At 42.7% G+C, this 16,775-nt stretch overlaps 1 protein-coding gene across 1 annotated transcript in view; it reads left to right on the forward strand.

Annotated features, from left to right (window-relative positions):
• LOC143298074 (E3 ubiquitin-protein ligase rnf213-alpha-like) overlaps positions 1-16,775 on the forward strand; it is a 168,958-nt gene that overhangs the window by 143,599 nt on the left and 8,584 nt on the right. Inside the window, exons 86-95 of the mRNA XM_076610754.1 lie at positions 143-323; positions 3,447-3,535; positions 4,000-4,057; positions 5,699-5,910; positions 7,800-7,935; positions 9,664-9,741; positions 10,327-10,525; positions 11,565-11,787; positions 12,742-12,816; positions 16,013-16,204. Coding sequence (XP_076466869.1) covers positions 143-323; positions 3,447-3,535; positions 4,000-4,057; positions 5,699-5,910; positions 7,800-7,935; positions 9,664-9,741; positions 10,327-10,525; positions 11,565-11,787; positions 12,742-12,816; positions 16,013-16,204 — 1,443 coding nt within the window. The remainder of the gene's footprint in view (positions 1-142; positions 324-3,446; positions 3,536-3,999; positions 4,058-5,698; positions 5,911-7,799; positions 7,936-9,663; positions 9,742-10,326; positions 10,526-11,564; positions 11,788-12,741; positions 12,817-16,012; positions 16,205-16,775) is intronic.

Below are 16,775 nucleotides of genomic sequence, written 5' to 3' on the forward strand. Positions count from 1 at the left end.
TCTCCACCCTTTACCCACCAGGTGCCCTTACCGAGATCCGAACCCAGGACCCTCAGATTGAAAGTCCAATGCTTTAATCAGTATCGCTTTAATCGCTATTGCGCCTGTGGAAGATAAGTAACTGACTGACGTGTGTTGCCAGGCGGCGGTGGTTTGTCAGGTGGTGACCCCGAGGATCGCCCCGGACCAGTGTGCCCAGTTCTTCGTGGACCACATGGAACACGACCTGAAGGTGCTGCAGAGGTGTCTGGGGCGCAGTGCTGATGACGTCTTCCTCGTCCTGCACCATGTCTGTCATCTGCTGGCCTCCTGCACCCTGCCTGGTCAGTGTGCGTAGGGTGGGTGGGTGTGGGGGTATACAGGGTGGGTTGGTGGTTGGGTTTTTTTTTGTGCGTGTAAAAGGTTTTGTGTGTGTGTACAGCTGTGTGTGTATGTGTGTATGTGTGTGTGTGTGTGTGAAGGGTGTGTGTTTGTATACAGGGTGTGTGTGTATGTGTACAGGGTGTGTGTGTAAGGGGTTTGTGAGTATGGGTTATGGGGTAAAATATTGGCTGTAGTTGTAATGGGGTAAAACATTTGCTTGAATCATTGTGATGTGCAAACATTGACTTCAATTATTGTGATGATTAATGACAACACTGTCTTCAATTGTTGTCATGGGGTAAACATTAACATAATGTGTTGTGCTAGTTAAAGTCCTGGGGTAAAACATTCACTTGAATTATTACCATGGGGTAAAACACTGGTTTCAATCACTGTAATGGAGTAAAAATTGGGGCATCGCTGTGGAGTAAAAAGTTGGCTTCAATTATTGTCATTGGGTAAAACATTGGCTTCAGTCATTGTCAGTGCATAAGCACTGACTTCAGTTGTGATAATACCATGGGGTAAAAAAAACTGGTTTCAGTTATTCTGATGATTAATGTCTTAGGGTAAAACATTGGCTTCAATCATTGTCATGGCATAAACATTGGCATCAGTTGTTGTGGTAATTAATGTCATGGGGTAAAACATTGGCTTTAATCATTATGACATTGTCATGGGGTAAAACATTGGCTTCAGTCATTGTCATGGGTAAACATTGACTTCAGTTATTGTGATGATTAATGAAAACACAGGTTTCAATAATTGTCAAGGGGTAAACATTGAGATGAATTACTGTGATCATTAATGTCATGGGGTCAAACATTAGCTTGAATTATTGTGACGTTGTCGTGGGTTAAAACATTGGCTTCGGTTACTGCCATGGGGTAAAAATATTGGCTTCAGTCAGTGTCATGGGCATAAACACGTTGACTTCAGTTATTGTGATAATGTCATGGAGTAACAACACTGGTTGGTGGTAATTATTGTCATGGGGTGAAGCACTGTCATGGGGTGAAGCATTGCCATGGGGTGAAGCACTGTCATGGGGTGAAGCACTGTCAGCACTGTCATGGGGTGAAGCACTGTCATGGGGTGAAGCATTGTCATGGGGTGAAGCACTGTCATGGGGTGAAGCACTGTCATGGGGTGAAGCATTGCCATGGGGTGAAGCACTGTCATGGGGTGAAGCACTGTCATGGGGTGAAGCATTGCCATGGGGTGAAGCATTGCTATGGGGTGAAGCACTGTCATGGGGTGAAGCACTGTCATCTCACTGTCATGGGGTGAAGCACTGTCATGGGGTGAAGCACTGCCGTGGGGTGAAACACTGTCAGCATTGTCATGGGGTGAAGCACTGTCATGGGGTGAAGCACTGTCATGTGGTGAAGCACTGTTGTGGGGGCACTGTTGTGGGGGTGAAGCACTGTCAGCACTGTCATGGGGTGAAGCACTATCATGGGGTGAAGCACTGTCATGGGGTGAAGCATTGTCATGGGGTGAAACACTGTCGTGGGGTGAAGCCCTGTCATGGGGTGAAGCACTGTTGTGGGGGTGAAGCACTGTCAGCACTGTCATGGGGTGAAGCACTATCATGGGGTGAAGCCCTGTCATGGGGTGAAGCATTGTCATGGGGTGAAACACTGTCGTGGGGGTGAAGCACTGTCAGCACTGTCATGGGGTGAAGCACTGTCATGGGGTGAAGCACTGTCAGCACTGTCATGGGGTGAAGCACTGTCAGGGGGTGAAGCACTGTCATGGGGTGAAGCACTGTCAGCACTGTCATGGGGTGAAGCACTGTCATGGGGTGAAGCACTGTCATGGGGTGAAGCACTGTCATCTCACTGTCATGGGGTGAATCATTGCCATGGGGTGAAGCACTGTCATGGGGTGAAGCACTGTCAGGGGGTGAAGCACTGTCATGGGGTGAAGCACTGTCAGCACTGTCATGGGGTGAAGCATTGTCATGGGGTGAAGCACTGTCAGGGGGTGAAGCATTGTCATGGGGTGAAGCACTGTCAGGGGGTGAAGCATTGTCATGGGGTGAAGCACTGTCAGGGGGTGAAGCACTGTCATGGGGTGAAGCACTGTCATGGGGTGAAGCACTGTCATGGGGTGAAGCACTGTCGTGGGGTGAAGCACTGTCAGGGGGTGAAGCACTGTCATGGGGTGAAGCACTGTCAGGGGGTGAAGCACTGTCATCACTGTCATGGGGTGAAGCACTGTCATGGGGTGAAGCATTGCCATGGGGTGAAGCACTGTCATGGGGTGAAGCACTGTCATGGGGTGAAGCATTGCCATGGGGTGAAGCACTGTCATGGGGTGAAGCACTGTCGTGGGGTGAAGCACTGTCATCACTGTCATGGGGTGAAGCACTGTCATGGGGTGAAGCATTGCCATGGGGTGAAGCACTGTCATGGGGTGAAGCATTGCCATGGGGTGAAGCACTGCCATGGGGTGAAGCACTGTCATGGGGTGAAGCACTGTCAGGGGGTGAAGCACTGTCATGGGGTGAAGCGCTGTCAGCACTGTCATGGGGTGAAGCACTGTCAGCATTGTCATGGGGTGAAGCACTGTCATGGGGTGAAACACTGTCAGCACTGTCATGGGGTGAAGCATTGCCATGGGGTGAAGCACTGTCATGGGGTGAAGCACTGTCGTGGGGTGAAGCACTGTCAGGGGGTGAAGCACTGTCATGGGGTGAAGCACTGTCAGGGGGTGAAGCACTGTCATCACTGTCATGGGGTGAAGCACTGTCATGGGGTGAAGCATTGCCATGGGGTGAAGCACTGTCATGGGGTGAAGCATTGCCATGGGGTGAAGCACTGCCATGGGGTGAAGCACTGTCATGGGGTGAAGCACTGTCATGGGGTGAAGCATTGCCATGGGGTGAAGCACTGTCATGGGGTGAAGCACTGTCAGGGGGTGAAGCACTGTCGTGGGGTGAAGCACTGTCATGGGGTGAAGCACTGTCAGGGGGTGAAGCACTGTCATGGGGTGAAGCACTGTCATGGGGTGAAGCATTGTCATGGGGTGAAGCACTGTCATGGGGTGAAGCATTGTCAGCATGGTTGTCATGGCAGAGGGGCCCCAGCATCACCTGGCCACCAAGGAGGAGCGGGGTCAGTGGGAGCAGCAGTTCACACCTGTCTTCATTGCTCCTGCTGTACAGGTTGGAATTTGATGATGTTTTGACAGGTGCGAGTGAGTGATGGGAGAAGGTAGCATATGCAGGTGTGTGTGTGTGTGTGTGTGTGTGTGCGATAAGTGGAGCTGTTGGTGTGTGTGTGTGTGGATTCTTGGTACCAAACATGTCAGTTCTGGGTTCAAATGATAATGGCAGTATGTGTGTGTGTGTGCAAGTGTATGTGTGTGTGAGTATGTGCACGATTGACAACTTTTTGCAGTCATCAGCGTCTTTATCATCTTATAACTTATTTTTGAAAAATTCTTGCTTTTTGATATAATATTCAAAATGAGCACACGCAAGATCCTGTGGTCCTTTCGGGTAATGGGCATCAGTAGGTACACACACACATGCACACACACACACACAAACACCCCCCTCCACCCCCCCCCACCACACACACACACACTTTATAACCATTAACTTTGCTGTGACTATGTGTTGATCAGAACATGGACGCTGTTGTGCAAGATGGAAACCAAGCCATCGTATCGGACACACGTCAGGGTAAGTCAGCAAGAAGACTGTTTTCACTGTGCAAGTCACCACACTGAAGTGGTCAGCATCACAGGGTGAGGATCAGGAGAATGTGGGTTCAAACCCCATCAGATGGGCCTGTGGGTGTCTGTTTCAGTTTGAGTTTTTCAAGGAGGCAGCACTGCCTTTGGACAAATCCATGTGTGCTATGTCATAACTGCATGGCAGATACCTGACCAACAGCCTAACCAAACGTGCTCAGTCAGGCCTTGAGTGCATGCTTATAAATTTGTGCACCTAACAGAGTGGATTTCCTCTACAGAATTTTGACAGAGGACAGCAATTTCTGGTTTCTTTTTCTGTGCATCAAGTGTATGCTGCACACGGGACCTCGGTTTATTGTCTCGTTGTATGACCAGACGTGCAGTTTGATTTTCTGATCAAACTTGGGAGAAAAGGCGAAACAGGGATTCGAACCAAGACCCTCAAGGAAACAGTATTGGCAGATCTGTCACCTTTTTCCTGTTTCAGTGGTGTCTGTATGTTTATGCAGGCAGCATGGCATTGCCCAAAGTGGTGTATATGTGTGTATGTTTATGCAGACAACACAGCCCTTCTCAAAGTGGTGTATGTTTGTGTATGCAGACAACACAGCCCTTCTCAAAGTGGTGTATGTTTGTGTATGCAGACAACACAGCCTTTCTCAAAGTGGTGTATGTTTGTGTATGCAGACAACACAGCCCTTCTCAAAGTGGTGTATGTTTGTGTATGCAGACAACACAGCCCTTCTCAAAGTGGTGTATGTTTGTGTATGCAGACAACACAGCCCTTCTCAAAGTGGTGTATGTTTGTGTATGCAGACAACACAGCCCTTCTCAAAGTGGTGTATGTTTGTGTATGCAGACAACACAGCCCTTCTCAAAGTGGTGTATGTTTATGTATGCAGACAACACAGCCCTGCTCAAAGTGGTGTATGTTTGTGTATGCAGACAACACAGCCCTTCTCAAAGTGGTGTATGTTTGTGTATGCAGACAACACAGCCCTGCTCAAAGTGGTGTATGTTTGTGTATGCAGACAACACAGTCCTTCTCAAAGTGGTGTATGTTTGTGTATGCAGACAACACAGCCCTGCTCAAAGTGGCGTGTGTTTTTGTATGCAGACAACACGGCCTTGGTGTATATATACAGGCAACACAGCTTTGCTCAAAGAGGTGTATGTGTATGTGTGTTTATGCAGGCAACACAGCCTTGCTCAAAGTGGTGTGTTCTTTAGTTTAACGTCTTTTCACTATAAGTGTTATTAGATGTGTATGTGTATTCAGGCAACATGGCACTGTCTCAAAGTGGTGGGTATGTGCATGAAGACAACGTGGCATTGCTCAAAGTGGTTATATACAGGCAATATTGCACTGGCTCTTAGTGCTGCAGCCTTGGGGGCTAGTTGGCCTTTGGGAACCATCCCAACACCGACTGTCCTAAAACCCTCTTGGCCGAGAGAGTGGGGATGTAACTTGGGCAAGACACTCAACACTACAATCAAATTCTTGCCCAGATAGTTGGGACAGCAGTTACCTTTTCTGCTATTCTGATAGCCATAGTCGAAAACAACTATCATACAGGCAACACGTACAGCATTACTCACAGTGGTGTGTGTATATGTACGTATGCAGGCAACACCGCCCTGCTCAAAGTGGTGTATGAAGACGAGGACGCGCCCCTCGCTGAGGGGCAGGACGTGCAGCGGCTGCCGCTGGTTCCATCTGTGTGGCGCTTCCGTCCCCCTATCACTGTGGATCACTTCTTCCGGCACTTCCACCTGGAGGTGGAGTCACGCCAGGACGCCCAGGATGCCTTCCCTGTCCTCCGCCTCTTCAAACGACAGGTGTGTGCCGGTGGATTGTGGTTGGTGGTGTTGGTGCTGTGACTTTTTTTGTTGGTTTATTCGTTAGTTTATCATTGTTATTGTGGTTGTTGTTATTAGTGTTAGTATTATTATTATTCCCCAAAACAACAGATGTGCTGGAAGAATATAGTTTTTTATTTGTGTTATTGCTTTTTTAAAATTGTTTTATTATTATTACTATTATTGTTATTATATATATTTTAAAAATTATTATTATTCTTTCAGTGTCCTCTGGCTCTTCAAGCAACAGGCACGCTGGAAAAATATAGTTGTTTGTTATTGGTGTTGTGACTTTTTTTTTAATTGTTTTGTTGGGTTTTTGTTGTTTGTTTCATATAATTTTCATTATTATTATTATTATTATTATTATTCTTTCATTGTCATCTGGCTCTTCAAACAACAGGTGTCCTGGAAGAATATGATTGTTTGCCATTGCTATTGTGACTTGTTTTTTGTTTACTGTTTTATTATTATCATAATTATTGTTATTATTATCATGATTGTTATTTGTTCCACGTCCTATGGCTCACGAGTACAACAGGTGTGCTGGAAGAAAAAAAAGTTGCTTGTTATTGGTGTTGTTACTTGTTGTTTTTTTTTTTTTGTTTTGTTTTATTAGTAGTATTATTGTTGTCATTATCATTTTTTCCATCTCCTCTGGCTCACAAAGCAACAGGTGTGCTGGGAAAATATACTTGCTTATTGTTGGTGTTGTCACTTTTGTTCGTATTTTTTTTCAATCATCATCATCATTATTATTATTATTCTTTCGGTGTTATCCGGCTCTTCAGACAACAGGTGTGCTGGAAGATTATGATTGTTTGCTATTGGTATTGTGATTTGTTTGTTTGTTTATGCTCTATTTATTTGTATTATTGTTGTTATTATCATGATTATTATGTCTTTCAGGTCATCTGGCTTTTCAAAGAACAAGTGTGCTGGTAGAATATTTTGTTTTTGTTGGGTTTGTTGTTTTTTGTTGTTGTGTTGTTTTTTTTTGTTTTTGTTTTTTGCTGCCCCATCATCTGTGCCATTTCAGTGGCATTACTTCCACGCCGCTCATTTAGATATACCCGTACATGGCCACACCCGGGTTCGTCCGTCACAGTTCCAGCGTCGGCAGTCCGCAGGGAACCATCGATGTTAGGACGACAGGAGGCCACACACCAGAGGATACCCTGCACTGCTGCTGAGTCACTTCGGTGGTGTTCAGTGGTGCCTGTTCTGATTCAACGTACTTAGGACACCACCTACTAAGCCCCCTACTAACGACAATAATGGCTTAGTCACGGAGCCAGACTGAGTGAGCTTCCCTCCCAGAGTGGAGACCACCACCACATCCCGCAAACAACAACCCCCCATGAATCTGCCGACACTGAAGACACTGACAGGACTCACCCCAAGCACAGAAGTGGAGGGGTATTGAAACTGAGGTCACCATGAGAGCAGGGCATGAAAGGCTGCAGACTTTGAGACTGTTTTGTTTATATTGATGGTGATGGAGGAGGAGGAGGCTGCTGACGATAATGATGTTGCTATGGAGGTCCATTTTGGTTTGGGACTGCGTGACAAGGCTGTACTCTATGCTTCCTGTCATAATGATATCCCGGTGTTAACCAGGCCCGAGAGATACAGACACTTGTGTGTTGGTCAGGTAATTAGAGCAACACACCCAAAGACACATCCTTGAAGTGGATGACACTGGACTGTGTGGTCCCAGTCTCTCCATTTGAGCCCACAGCACACTCAACTCTGGGTAGGAGCCGGCCATGGGCCATGAAGGAAGAAAATTTCCTTCATTATACACTAATTACTGTTGCATCTGTACATACGCACACAAACTTACACTATTTATGTTCTGTGGACAGCGCCACATAGTGGAGGCCCTGCACTACGTGCCGGCCATCCTGCGAGGCCAGCGACGGCTGATGATGCAGCTCCACCGCCGTCTGGACCGGGCAGAGGCGGCCACTCTCACTGTGGAGGAGGTGCTGAACAAGAAAGGTGAAGGAAGCATTGTCATTGTTAACTCCCTTGAGTGCTGCAGGACGGAAATGCCCATCCCCTTCCAGTGTTAAAATGAAACCCCAAAAACAAGTGCCACAGGAGGGAAATTTCTGTCCGTGTCATTATAGGAAGAATTTTCCTATTGCAGAATCATTAAATTCATGTGAAATTGTAATGGAAATGTGTGTTCATTTTCCTTTCTGAAAAGTATAGGTTGTATCATTATACTTTCTTGAAGAAGTTTGCATGCTAGAATTCTTTATATATATATATGTGTGTGTGTATATATATATATATATATATATATATATATATATATATGTGTGTGTGTGTGTGTGTGTGTATAAACAGTTATTACCCTCTGTAACCAAAACATAACATGGTAAATAATTGTTTCTGAACATAAAATAGGCTTGGCAAAGGGTGATTCTTTGAAAATAAGGTTCAGGCAAGAAAAGTAATTGTCATCATCTCTAAGGAAATATGCTATTTAGCATGGCAGTCGTATATTATGCCCTTGATTAATTGATTAATCAGTTGATGATAAGGGAGGGAACACAGAATGGGATTTTCCATCTCCTTGCATTGCAGTATGTTGCGACATGTTTCATTTGTGTGATAATAAATGTACCCTGATTTGTTCATGTCATACACAACCAATTTAAAACAAACACACACACACACACTGCGACATGTTTCATTTGTGTGATAATAAATGTACCCTGATTTGTGCTTGTCATACACAACCAATTTAAAACAAACACACACACACACACTGCAACATGTTTCATTTGTGTGATAATAAATGTAGCCTGATTTGTGCTTATCATACACAACCAATTTAAAACACACACACACACACACACTGCGACATGTTTCATTTGTGTGATAATAAATGTACCCTGATTTGTGCTTGTCATACACAACCAATTTAAAACAAAACAAAAAAACACAAAAAAACCCAAAAACACACACACACACACACACAAAATTTTGACTTAAGACTATAATTCTGCTTAACAGTACAACTTAGTAAATGATTATATAATTTCTTTTACTTTAATTGATGTTATCTATGTATTCGTGATGTTATGTAAACATTCCTAATCTTATCTTGCATTCTGGATGTATTCTTGATGGTGTTATGTATTCTTGATGATATTTGTGTATTTTATCCAAAAAAAATTGAAGCAAAAAAAGGTGAAGATTAAGGCAGATGGACAGTGTGTGTCGACACATATACAGTATGCTTTTTTTTTTTCTCCAGTGATTAAGCTTGTTCATGTTGACCTTTGGTATTATTTTAGTGATATATGTTAACAATTTTGACATTCAAAATTACCCAGGTGAAATACAGCAAAATTGTTGTATTTATATTTTCATTGCTACCTTTTAAAATTACCTTGGCGCAGTGCAAAAAATTCTTAATACATTTTCACTTTGGTCTTTCAAGTATTCTTTATGAAACACAGTAATGCTGCTATGAACTTATTCATTTTGGGCTTTGAAATTACCTCAGTGAAATGCGTTGACATGGTCTTACACATTTTCATTTTAATCTTTTGAAAATTACGTTAATTAAATCCAGTAAAATTTGCTGTGTAGATTTTCACTTTGGTCTTTAAAGATTACAGTAGTCAAATTGCAAAATATGTATTGATGTTGATCTATTAAAATGCAAAATTATCATGTGGATGTTAAAAAAATGATGTTTTCATGGCACAGAGCATACGGGATTGGAGCAGCTACTGAGCAATTTTTCCAAAGCCTGGGAAATTGTCAAGGAACATCTCATCGGCTACCGTAAGTCTTTTCATGGTGTTTTTCCCTCAGTCATACATAACACTAATCGTATACGTATTGATATAGAGCTTACCTTGCAGCTCTAAGTGCATTTGTAAGTACATTTGACATAAGTATGGTACAGGAATTGGGAGAATAAAAAAAAAGATATGGAAAAAAGATTTCTAAACAGTTCAACATTTGTGTATAATTTTTATGGGTAATTATATGCATATTACACATTTGGTTTCTTTAAACACTCTTTTCTTCAAATTTTTATACACTAATGTGTATGATTTTCATGAGTAAAAAAGAACAACAAAAAGACTTACTCAGTGAGTACTGGTAAAACCCTTTATGCTCTCCATCTACTTTAGATTTTGTTTTTGTATTTTAGATCGAAAAGAATCACTCTTGAGCCATGAAGGCTGTCCCTCCCTCATTGATAGATGATGTTACGATAAATAACGGATGTGTTTGTGCAGAGTGTATGGCCCTGATTGAGGGTGTGGTTTTGCTGTCTGAGGAGTACCAAAACACTGCAATCATGGGATGAAGCCTGTCTAACAGATAATCTTTTGACAAATAATGGGTGTGTTTGTGCAGAGTGTGTGGCCCCGATTGAGGGTGTGATGGTGTCGCTCCCTGAGGAGTTCCACAACGCTACCATCTCGGAGGAGAGCCCCCTGGCGGTGTTACTGCCGTCAATGCAGGGCACAGGGCTGTGCTCCTACGTCTTCCTGCAGTTCATTCTGGGCCAACACAACGACTTCCTGGACAGCTACTCCGCCATCCTCCGGCAGAAGTCAGTGACGTTGTTGTTTTTTAATTTTGCACTATTTTTTCAGGTCACACCCTGAAAAATGGATGTGTTGGGATAATGTGTGTAGCACATCTTTCTGTATAGTTTTTGACCCCCTGAGTCCAAAAATACCACAAAAACTGACCTGCATGAAATCATTCCAAGACAGCTGGATTTTAAATTTTGCACTATTTTTTCAGGTCTCGCCATGAAAAATGGGTGAAAAATGGATATGTCAGGATAATGTTTGGAGCACATCTTTTTGTATAGGTTGTGACCTCTGGAGTCCAAAAATACCTCAAAAATTGAGCTGCATCAACTCAGCTCCATGATATTCCCAATTAAAGAATTCGCACTACTTTTTTGGGCGGACTCTGAAAAAAGGAGAAGTCATTGCGTTCTGACAAATCGATATATTTCACTGTTTCAGTTTCTTTTGAGATGTCACTGCATTTGGACAAATCCATATATTTCACTGTTTCAGTTTCTCTCAAGGAGACAACACTGCGTTGGACAAATCCATATATTTCACTGTTTCAGTTTCTCTCAAGGAGATGTCACTGCATTCAGACAAATCCATATATGCTACACCACATCTTGACAGGCAGATTCCTGACCAGCAGCATAACCCAACGCACTTAGTCAGGCCTTGAGTGCATGCATATATATATTTGTGACTCTGTGTTTATAAAGCACGTAGATCTTAGTCTCTGACTGAGGATAGGCGCTGTATAAGTATCCATATCATCATCATGGAATCCCACAGACAGAACGGCCATGCCATGTAAACTTTTTGCTGTTTAGTCAGTAGGCCTACCCTCTTTCTGTTTGTAAAGCACTTAGAGCTTGGTCTCCGAATGAGGATAGGTGCTATATAAGTATTCATATCATCATCATCATCACGCTTTTACACCTCTCCTTGAAACTGAGCCTGAACTCGTGCATGTCAAACGTCCAGAATCCACATCATCATCATCATCATCATACGCTTTGACACCTCCTTGAAACTGAGCCTGAACTTGTGCATGTCAAACATCCGCAGACTCCCCGAGGTTCCTGTGCGAGCGGTGACAGAGCGACACCTGGTGGGCTGCTCGGTGGAGCACGACCTGCTGCCCATGGTGCTGTCGCACTCCAACTACAGCCTGATGGTGGGGCGTGCGGCGCGGCTGGAGTACGACTTTGAGGCCTTCCAGCAACAGCTCCAGGACACTCTGCTGCAGTGCAAGGCCAAGGTGGAGAGGTCCCCCGTGGGACAGTTCCCTGTGAGTCTTCACCTGGTTGTCTTCTTCTTTGTTGTCCTCTTCTCTGTCTACTTCTTTTTCTTCCGCTTTGTCTTTAGTCTTCTTCTTTGTCTTGTTGTTGTTCTTTGTCATCATCTTCTTCATCGTTTTCTTCTTCTTCTGCTTTTTCTTTGTCTTCTTGTTCTTGTCCTTTTTCTTCTTCTGCTGCTGCTGCTTCTGTTTCTTCTTCTACTTCTGTTTTCTTCTTTGTCTTCTCCTTCTTCTACTTCTTATAATTCTTCATCTTCTTCTTGTTCTTCTTTTACATCTTCTTCTTTTTCTTCTTCAGCATCTTCTGCTTCTTCTTTGTCTTCTCCTTCTACTTATTCATCTTCTTCTTCTGCTGCTTCTACAGCTTCTTATTCTGTTGTTTCTTCTTGAATAAAAATTGTTTCATTTTGTTTTCTTTCTTTTTCATGTTGTCTGTTCTTCTTCTTTATTGTTTCATTCTTCTTCTTCCTCTTCTTCTTCTTCTTCTTCCTCTTCTTCTTCCTCTTCTTCTTCTTTCTTTCTTTGATTGTTTCCCAGTCAAGAGCTGTGAGAAAAACACATGGCCTTGCTTCCTCCATTACTCTCAGAAAATAATTTCATTCAGTAAAATGCAGTTCAGATCTTGTCTTCTTCTTCCTCTTTGTCTTCTTCAGTGTTTGTCAGCTGCAGCTTCTACAAGTGGGGTTTTAAATGCATGGCCATTTTTATCTTGCCTTGAAGGCAGCGTTTGTGTGGTTTGTAGGAAGGTCAGCCATTTGCTCCATCAAAAAAGTTTGTAGCTTTTTTTTCTTCTTTTTTTTTAAGCTTGCGGATGTGGTGTTTCATATATGGGTCAGTCCTCATCCTTGGAACTGAAGCAGAAACAGCGTAGTGCTCTACAGGCAGAGCTGACTAGGCGTGTCAGCATGTCAGCTAATGTGTGTGTGTGTCTACCTGTGTGTTCAGGTGGAAACCATGGTGTACCGGGCGGACACCACTAGCTCCCGACTGTTCAAGGCTGTCAGAGAAAAAATACCACAGGTATGTATGTCTGTCAGACAAAAAAATATCTAAGGTATGTATGTCATTGAGTGAAAAAAATACCATAGGTATGTATGTCATTCAGAGAAAAAATACCTCAGGTATGTATGTCATTCAGAGAAAAAATACCTCAGGTATGTATGTCATTCAGAGAAAAAATACCACAGGTATGTATGTCTGTCAGAAAAAAATACCACAGGTATGTATGTCTGTCAGACAAAAAAATATCTAAGGTATGTATGTCATTCAGAGAAAAAATACCACAGGTATGTATGTCATTCAGAGAAAAAATACCACAGGTATGTATGTCATTCAGAGAAAAAAATACCACAGGTATGTATGTCATTCAGAGAAAAAATACCACAGGTATGTATGTCATTCAGAGAAAAAAATACCTCAGGTATGTATGTCATTCAGAGAAAAAATACCTCAGGTATGTATGTCATTCAGAGAAAAAATACCTCAGGTATGTATGTCATTCAGAGAAAAAATACCACAGGTATGTATGTCATTCAGAGAAAAAATACCACAGGTATGTATGTCTGTCAGAGAAAAATACCACAGGTATGTATGTCATTCAGAGAAAAAAAACCCACAGGTATGTATGTCATTCAGAGAAAAAATACCTCAGGTATGTATGTCACTCAGGTATGTATGTCATTCAGAGAAAAAATACCTCAGGTATGTATGTCATTCAGAGAAAAAATACCACAGGTATGTATGTCATTCAGAGAAAAAAATACCACAGGTATGTATGCCATTCAGACAAAAAAATATCTAAAGTATGTATGTCATTCAGAGAAAAAATACCACAGGTATGTATGTCATTCAGAGAAAAAATACCACAGGTATGTATGTCATTTAGACAAAAAAATATCTAAGGTATGTATGTCTGTCAGAGAAAAAATACCACAGGTGTGTATGTCTGTCAGAGAAAAAAATATCTAAGGTATGTATGTCTGTCAGAGAAAAAATATCTAAGGTATGTATGTCATTCAGAGAAAAAATACCACAGGTATGTATGTCTGTCAGAGAAAAAATACCACAGGAATGTATGTCTGTCAGAGAAAAAAATACCACAGGTATGTATGTCTGTCAGACAAAAAAAAAATCTAAGGTATGTATGTCATTCAGAGAAAAAATACCACAGGTATGTCTGTCTGTCAGAGAAAAAATACCACAGGTATGTATATCTGTCAGAGAAAAAATACCACAGGTATGTATGTATGTCATTCAGAGAAAAAATACCACAGGTATGTATGTCATTCAGAGAAAAAATGCCACAGGTACATATGTTAGAGAAAAAATGCCACAGGTATGTATGTCTGTCAGAAAAAATACCACAGGTATGTATGTCTGTCAGAAAAAATACCACAGGTACATATGTTAGAGAAAAAATGCCACAGGTATTATGTCTGTCAGAAAAAATACCACAGATTCATACAGAAGATACCACAGGTATTTATATCTGTCAGAGAAAAAATACCACAGGCACCTACAGAAAATACCACACGTATGTTTGTCAGAGAAAAAAATACCATAGGTACGTATGTCTGTCAGAGAAAAAAATACCCTCAGGTACGTATGTTTGTAAAAGAAAAAATAGGTATGTATATCAACCAGTTTGACAGCTCTCCCTCTTCACCAATACTTTGTATTTGTATTTTATTTTGTATTTCTCTTTTTTGTCACAACAGATTTCTCTTTGTGAAATTCCGGTTGCTCTCCCCAGGGAGAGTGTGTCGCTGCACTGAGAGTGCCACCCTTTTTTTTTTCTTTTTTTTCCTGTTTGTTTTTCCTACAGAAGATGGATTTTCTACAGAATTTTGCCAGGAACAACCCTTGGTTGCCATGGGTTCTTTTACGCGTGCTACGTTCATGCTGTACACAGGACCTTGGCATATCATCTCATCCGAATGATTAGTGTCCAGACCACCACTCAAGGTCTAGTGGAGGGGGAGAAAATATTGGCGACTGAGCCATGATTCGAACCAGCACACTCAGATTCTCTCGCTTCCTTGACGGACGCGTTACCTCTAGGCCATCACTACACATTATTTGACTACACATTCACAATGCAGTTTTAAACAGTGTAGCTTGTGTCCTTATTGTATGTATTTTCATATCCTTTTTGTCATTTTATATTTTATTTCATTTTTGTGTGTGTGTGTTCCCCCCAGTGTGGGGACTGCCACCACATGCATTATCGGATCCTTATTGTGCATATTTGATATTCTGCATGCATTTAAGCACAAAGGGGTTGGGGCACTTGAAGTTATGCACATACGTTGACCAGGGAGGGATAATGGTAAATATCTCCACCCTCAACATACTGAGCACAGCTAGGATTCAGACCTACAGAGATGCCCTTTGTTATGATTTCACTGTATTTTGTTACGCTTGATCGTAGTTTGTTTCAACGTTATGCCAACATCAAAATTGTTTCGACAAGTTCATTTTCAACTACATTGCATGGTCACATGCTTTCCTGTTGTAGCATTATTGATCCCAGACGCTCCAGACATATTGATTACGAGGCCATGGTCTCACCTGGGTCTCACATGATGATGCTCAGCTATCGAGTGTGTGTTTACATTGAAACAGCATTGAGTGGACCAGTCAGCTTAATCATAGCAGTTACACCATATTGCAGGTATGCCCAAATGTTTGTATGCCTTGTAGATAAAATGTGCATTTGTTGATGTGGCTCTGAGTCTGAGTGTTCCTCACCAAATTCAATATGTTCAAGACTTCCAAATTTCCGTCTTGTTCCTACAAACACTTGACAGGGGTTGGCATCTATGAACCCAGGACCCTCGGGTTAGAAGTTTCAGTTTCTCAAGGAGGCATCACTGTGTTCAGACAAATGCATATACGCTACACCACATCTGCTAGGCAGATGCCTGACCAGCAGCATAGCCCAACATGTTTGTCAGGCCTTGAGCTCATACTTATATATTTGTTTACCCATCATAGTAGATTTCTTTTTACATAATTTTGCCATAGGACAACACTGTCATTGCCATGGGTTCTTTTTCGGTGCGCCAAGTGCGTGTTGATTTCCCAGTCAAACTTGGGAGAAGGGGCGAGAGCGGGATTCGAACCCACACTCTCACGTGTTCTCTGTATTGGCAGCTGAGCGTCTTAACCACTCAGCAATCACAGCCCACACCTTGCCAAATGTGCGTTGCTTCAGGAGTGTCTGAGTCCTGCCGAGCGCCGACAGATTGTGGAGGACCTGCGTGACCTGCCAGACATCTGCCAGTCCATCGACAACCTCAACACGGCGCTGTCCTTCCTCAAGGCCCTAGGGGGCGCTCCAGCCACCTACCTCGATGACTTCATGACCAAGGCCCTCAAGATGACGCGCACAATCTTCAGCCGCAAGGTCAGTTTGGCTTCTGCTGTGTTCAGTGAGAGGTGATTCTCTCTCTTTCTCTCACTCCTTATGTTGCATGCTCAACAGCTCAACTGACGTGTATGCAGTCTCTATGGTTGGTGCTCTGTGTGTGTGTGTGTGTGTGTGTGTGTGTGTGTGTGTGTCTTTCTTTGTGTGTGTGAGAGAGAGAGTGTGTGTGTGTTTGAGTGTGTGTGTGTGTGTGTGTACATATATTTGTATATGTTGGAGTACATGTGTGTGTGTGTGTGTGTGTGTGTGTGTGTGTGTTTATACATACAGAAAGACAGAGAGAGTGAGAGGTACACACACACATAAACACACCCACATTTGTGTGTGTGGAGTGTGTTTGTGTGTTGTAGGCCCAGCAGATGATCAACTGACCCATGTGCAGTCTGCATGGTGGGTGATGTATATGTCTGTGAGTGTGTATGTGTATGCTTATGTGTGTGTGTGTGTGTGTGTGTGTATATATATGTATGTTTGTGATATGTATGCATGTGTATATATATCTAATCAATCTATCTATGTATATTTATATATGTGTCTGTGTATATATATA

Source organism: Babylonia areolata, chromosome 23 (assembly GCF_041734735.1).
Source record: "Babylonia areolata isolate BAREFJ2019XMU chromosome 23, ASM4173473v1, whole genome shotgun sequence".
Classification (NCBI taxonomy): domain Eukaryota; kingdom Metazoa; phylum Mollusca; class Gastropoda; order Neogastropoda; family Buccinidae; genus Babylonia; species Babylonia areolata.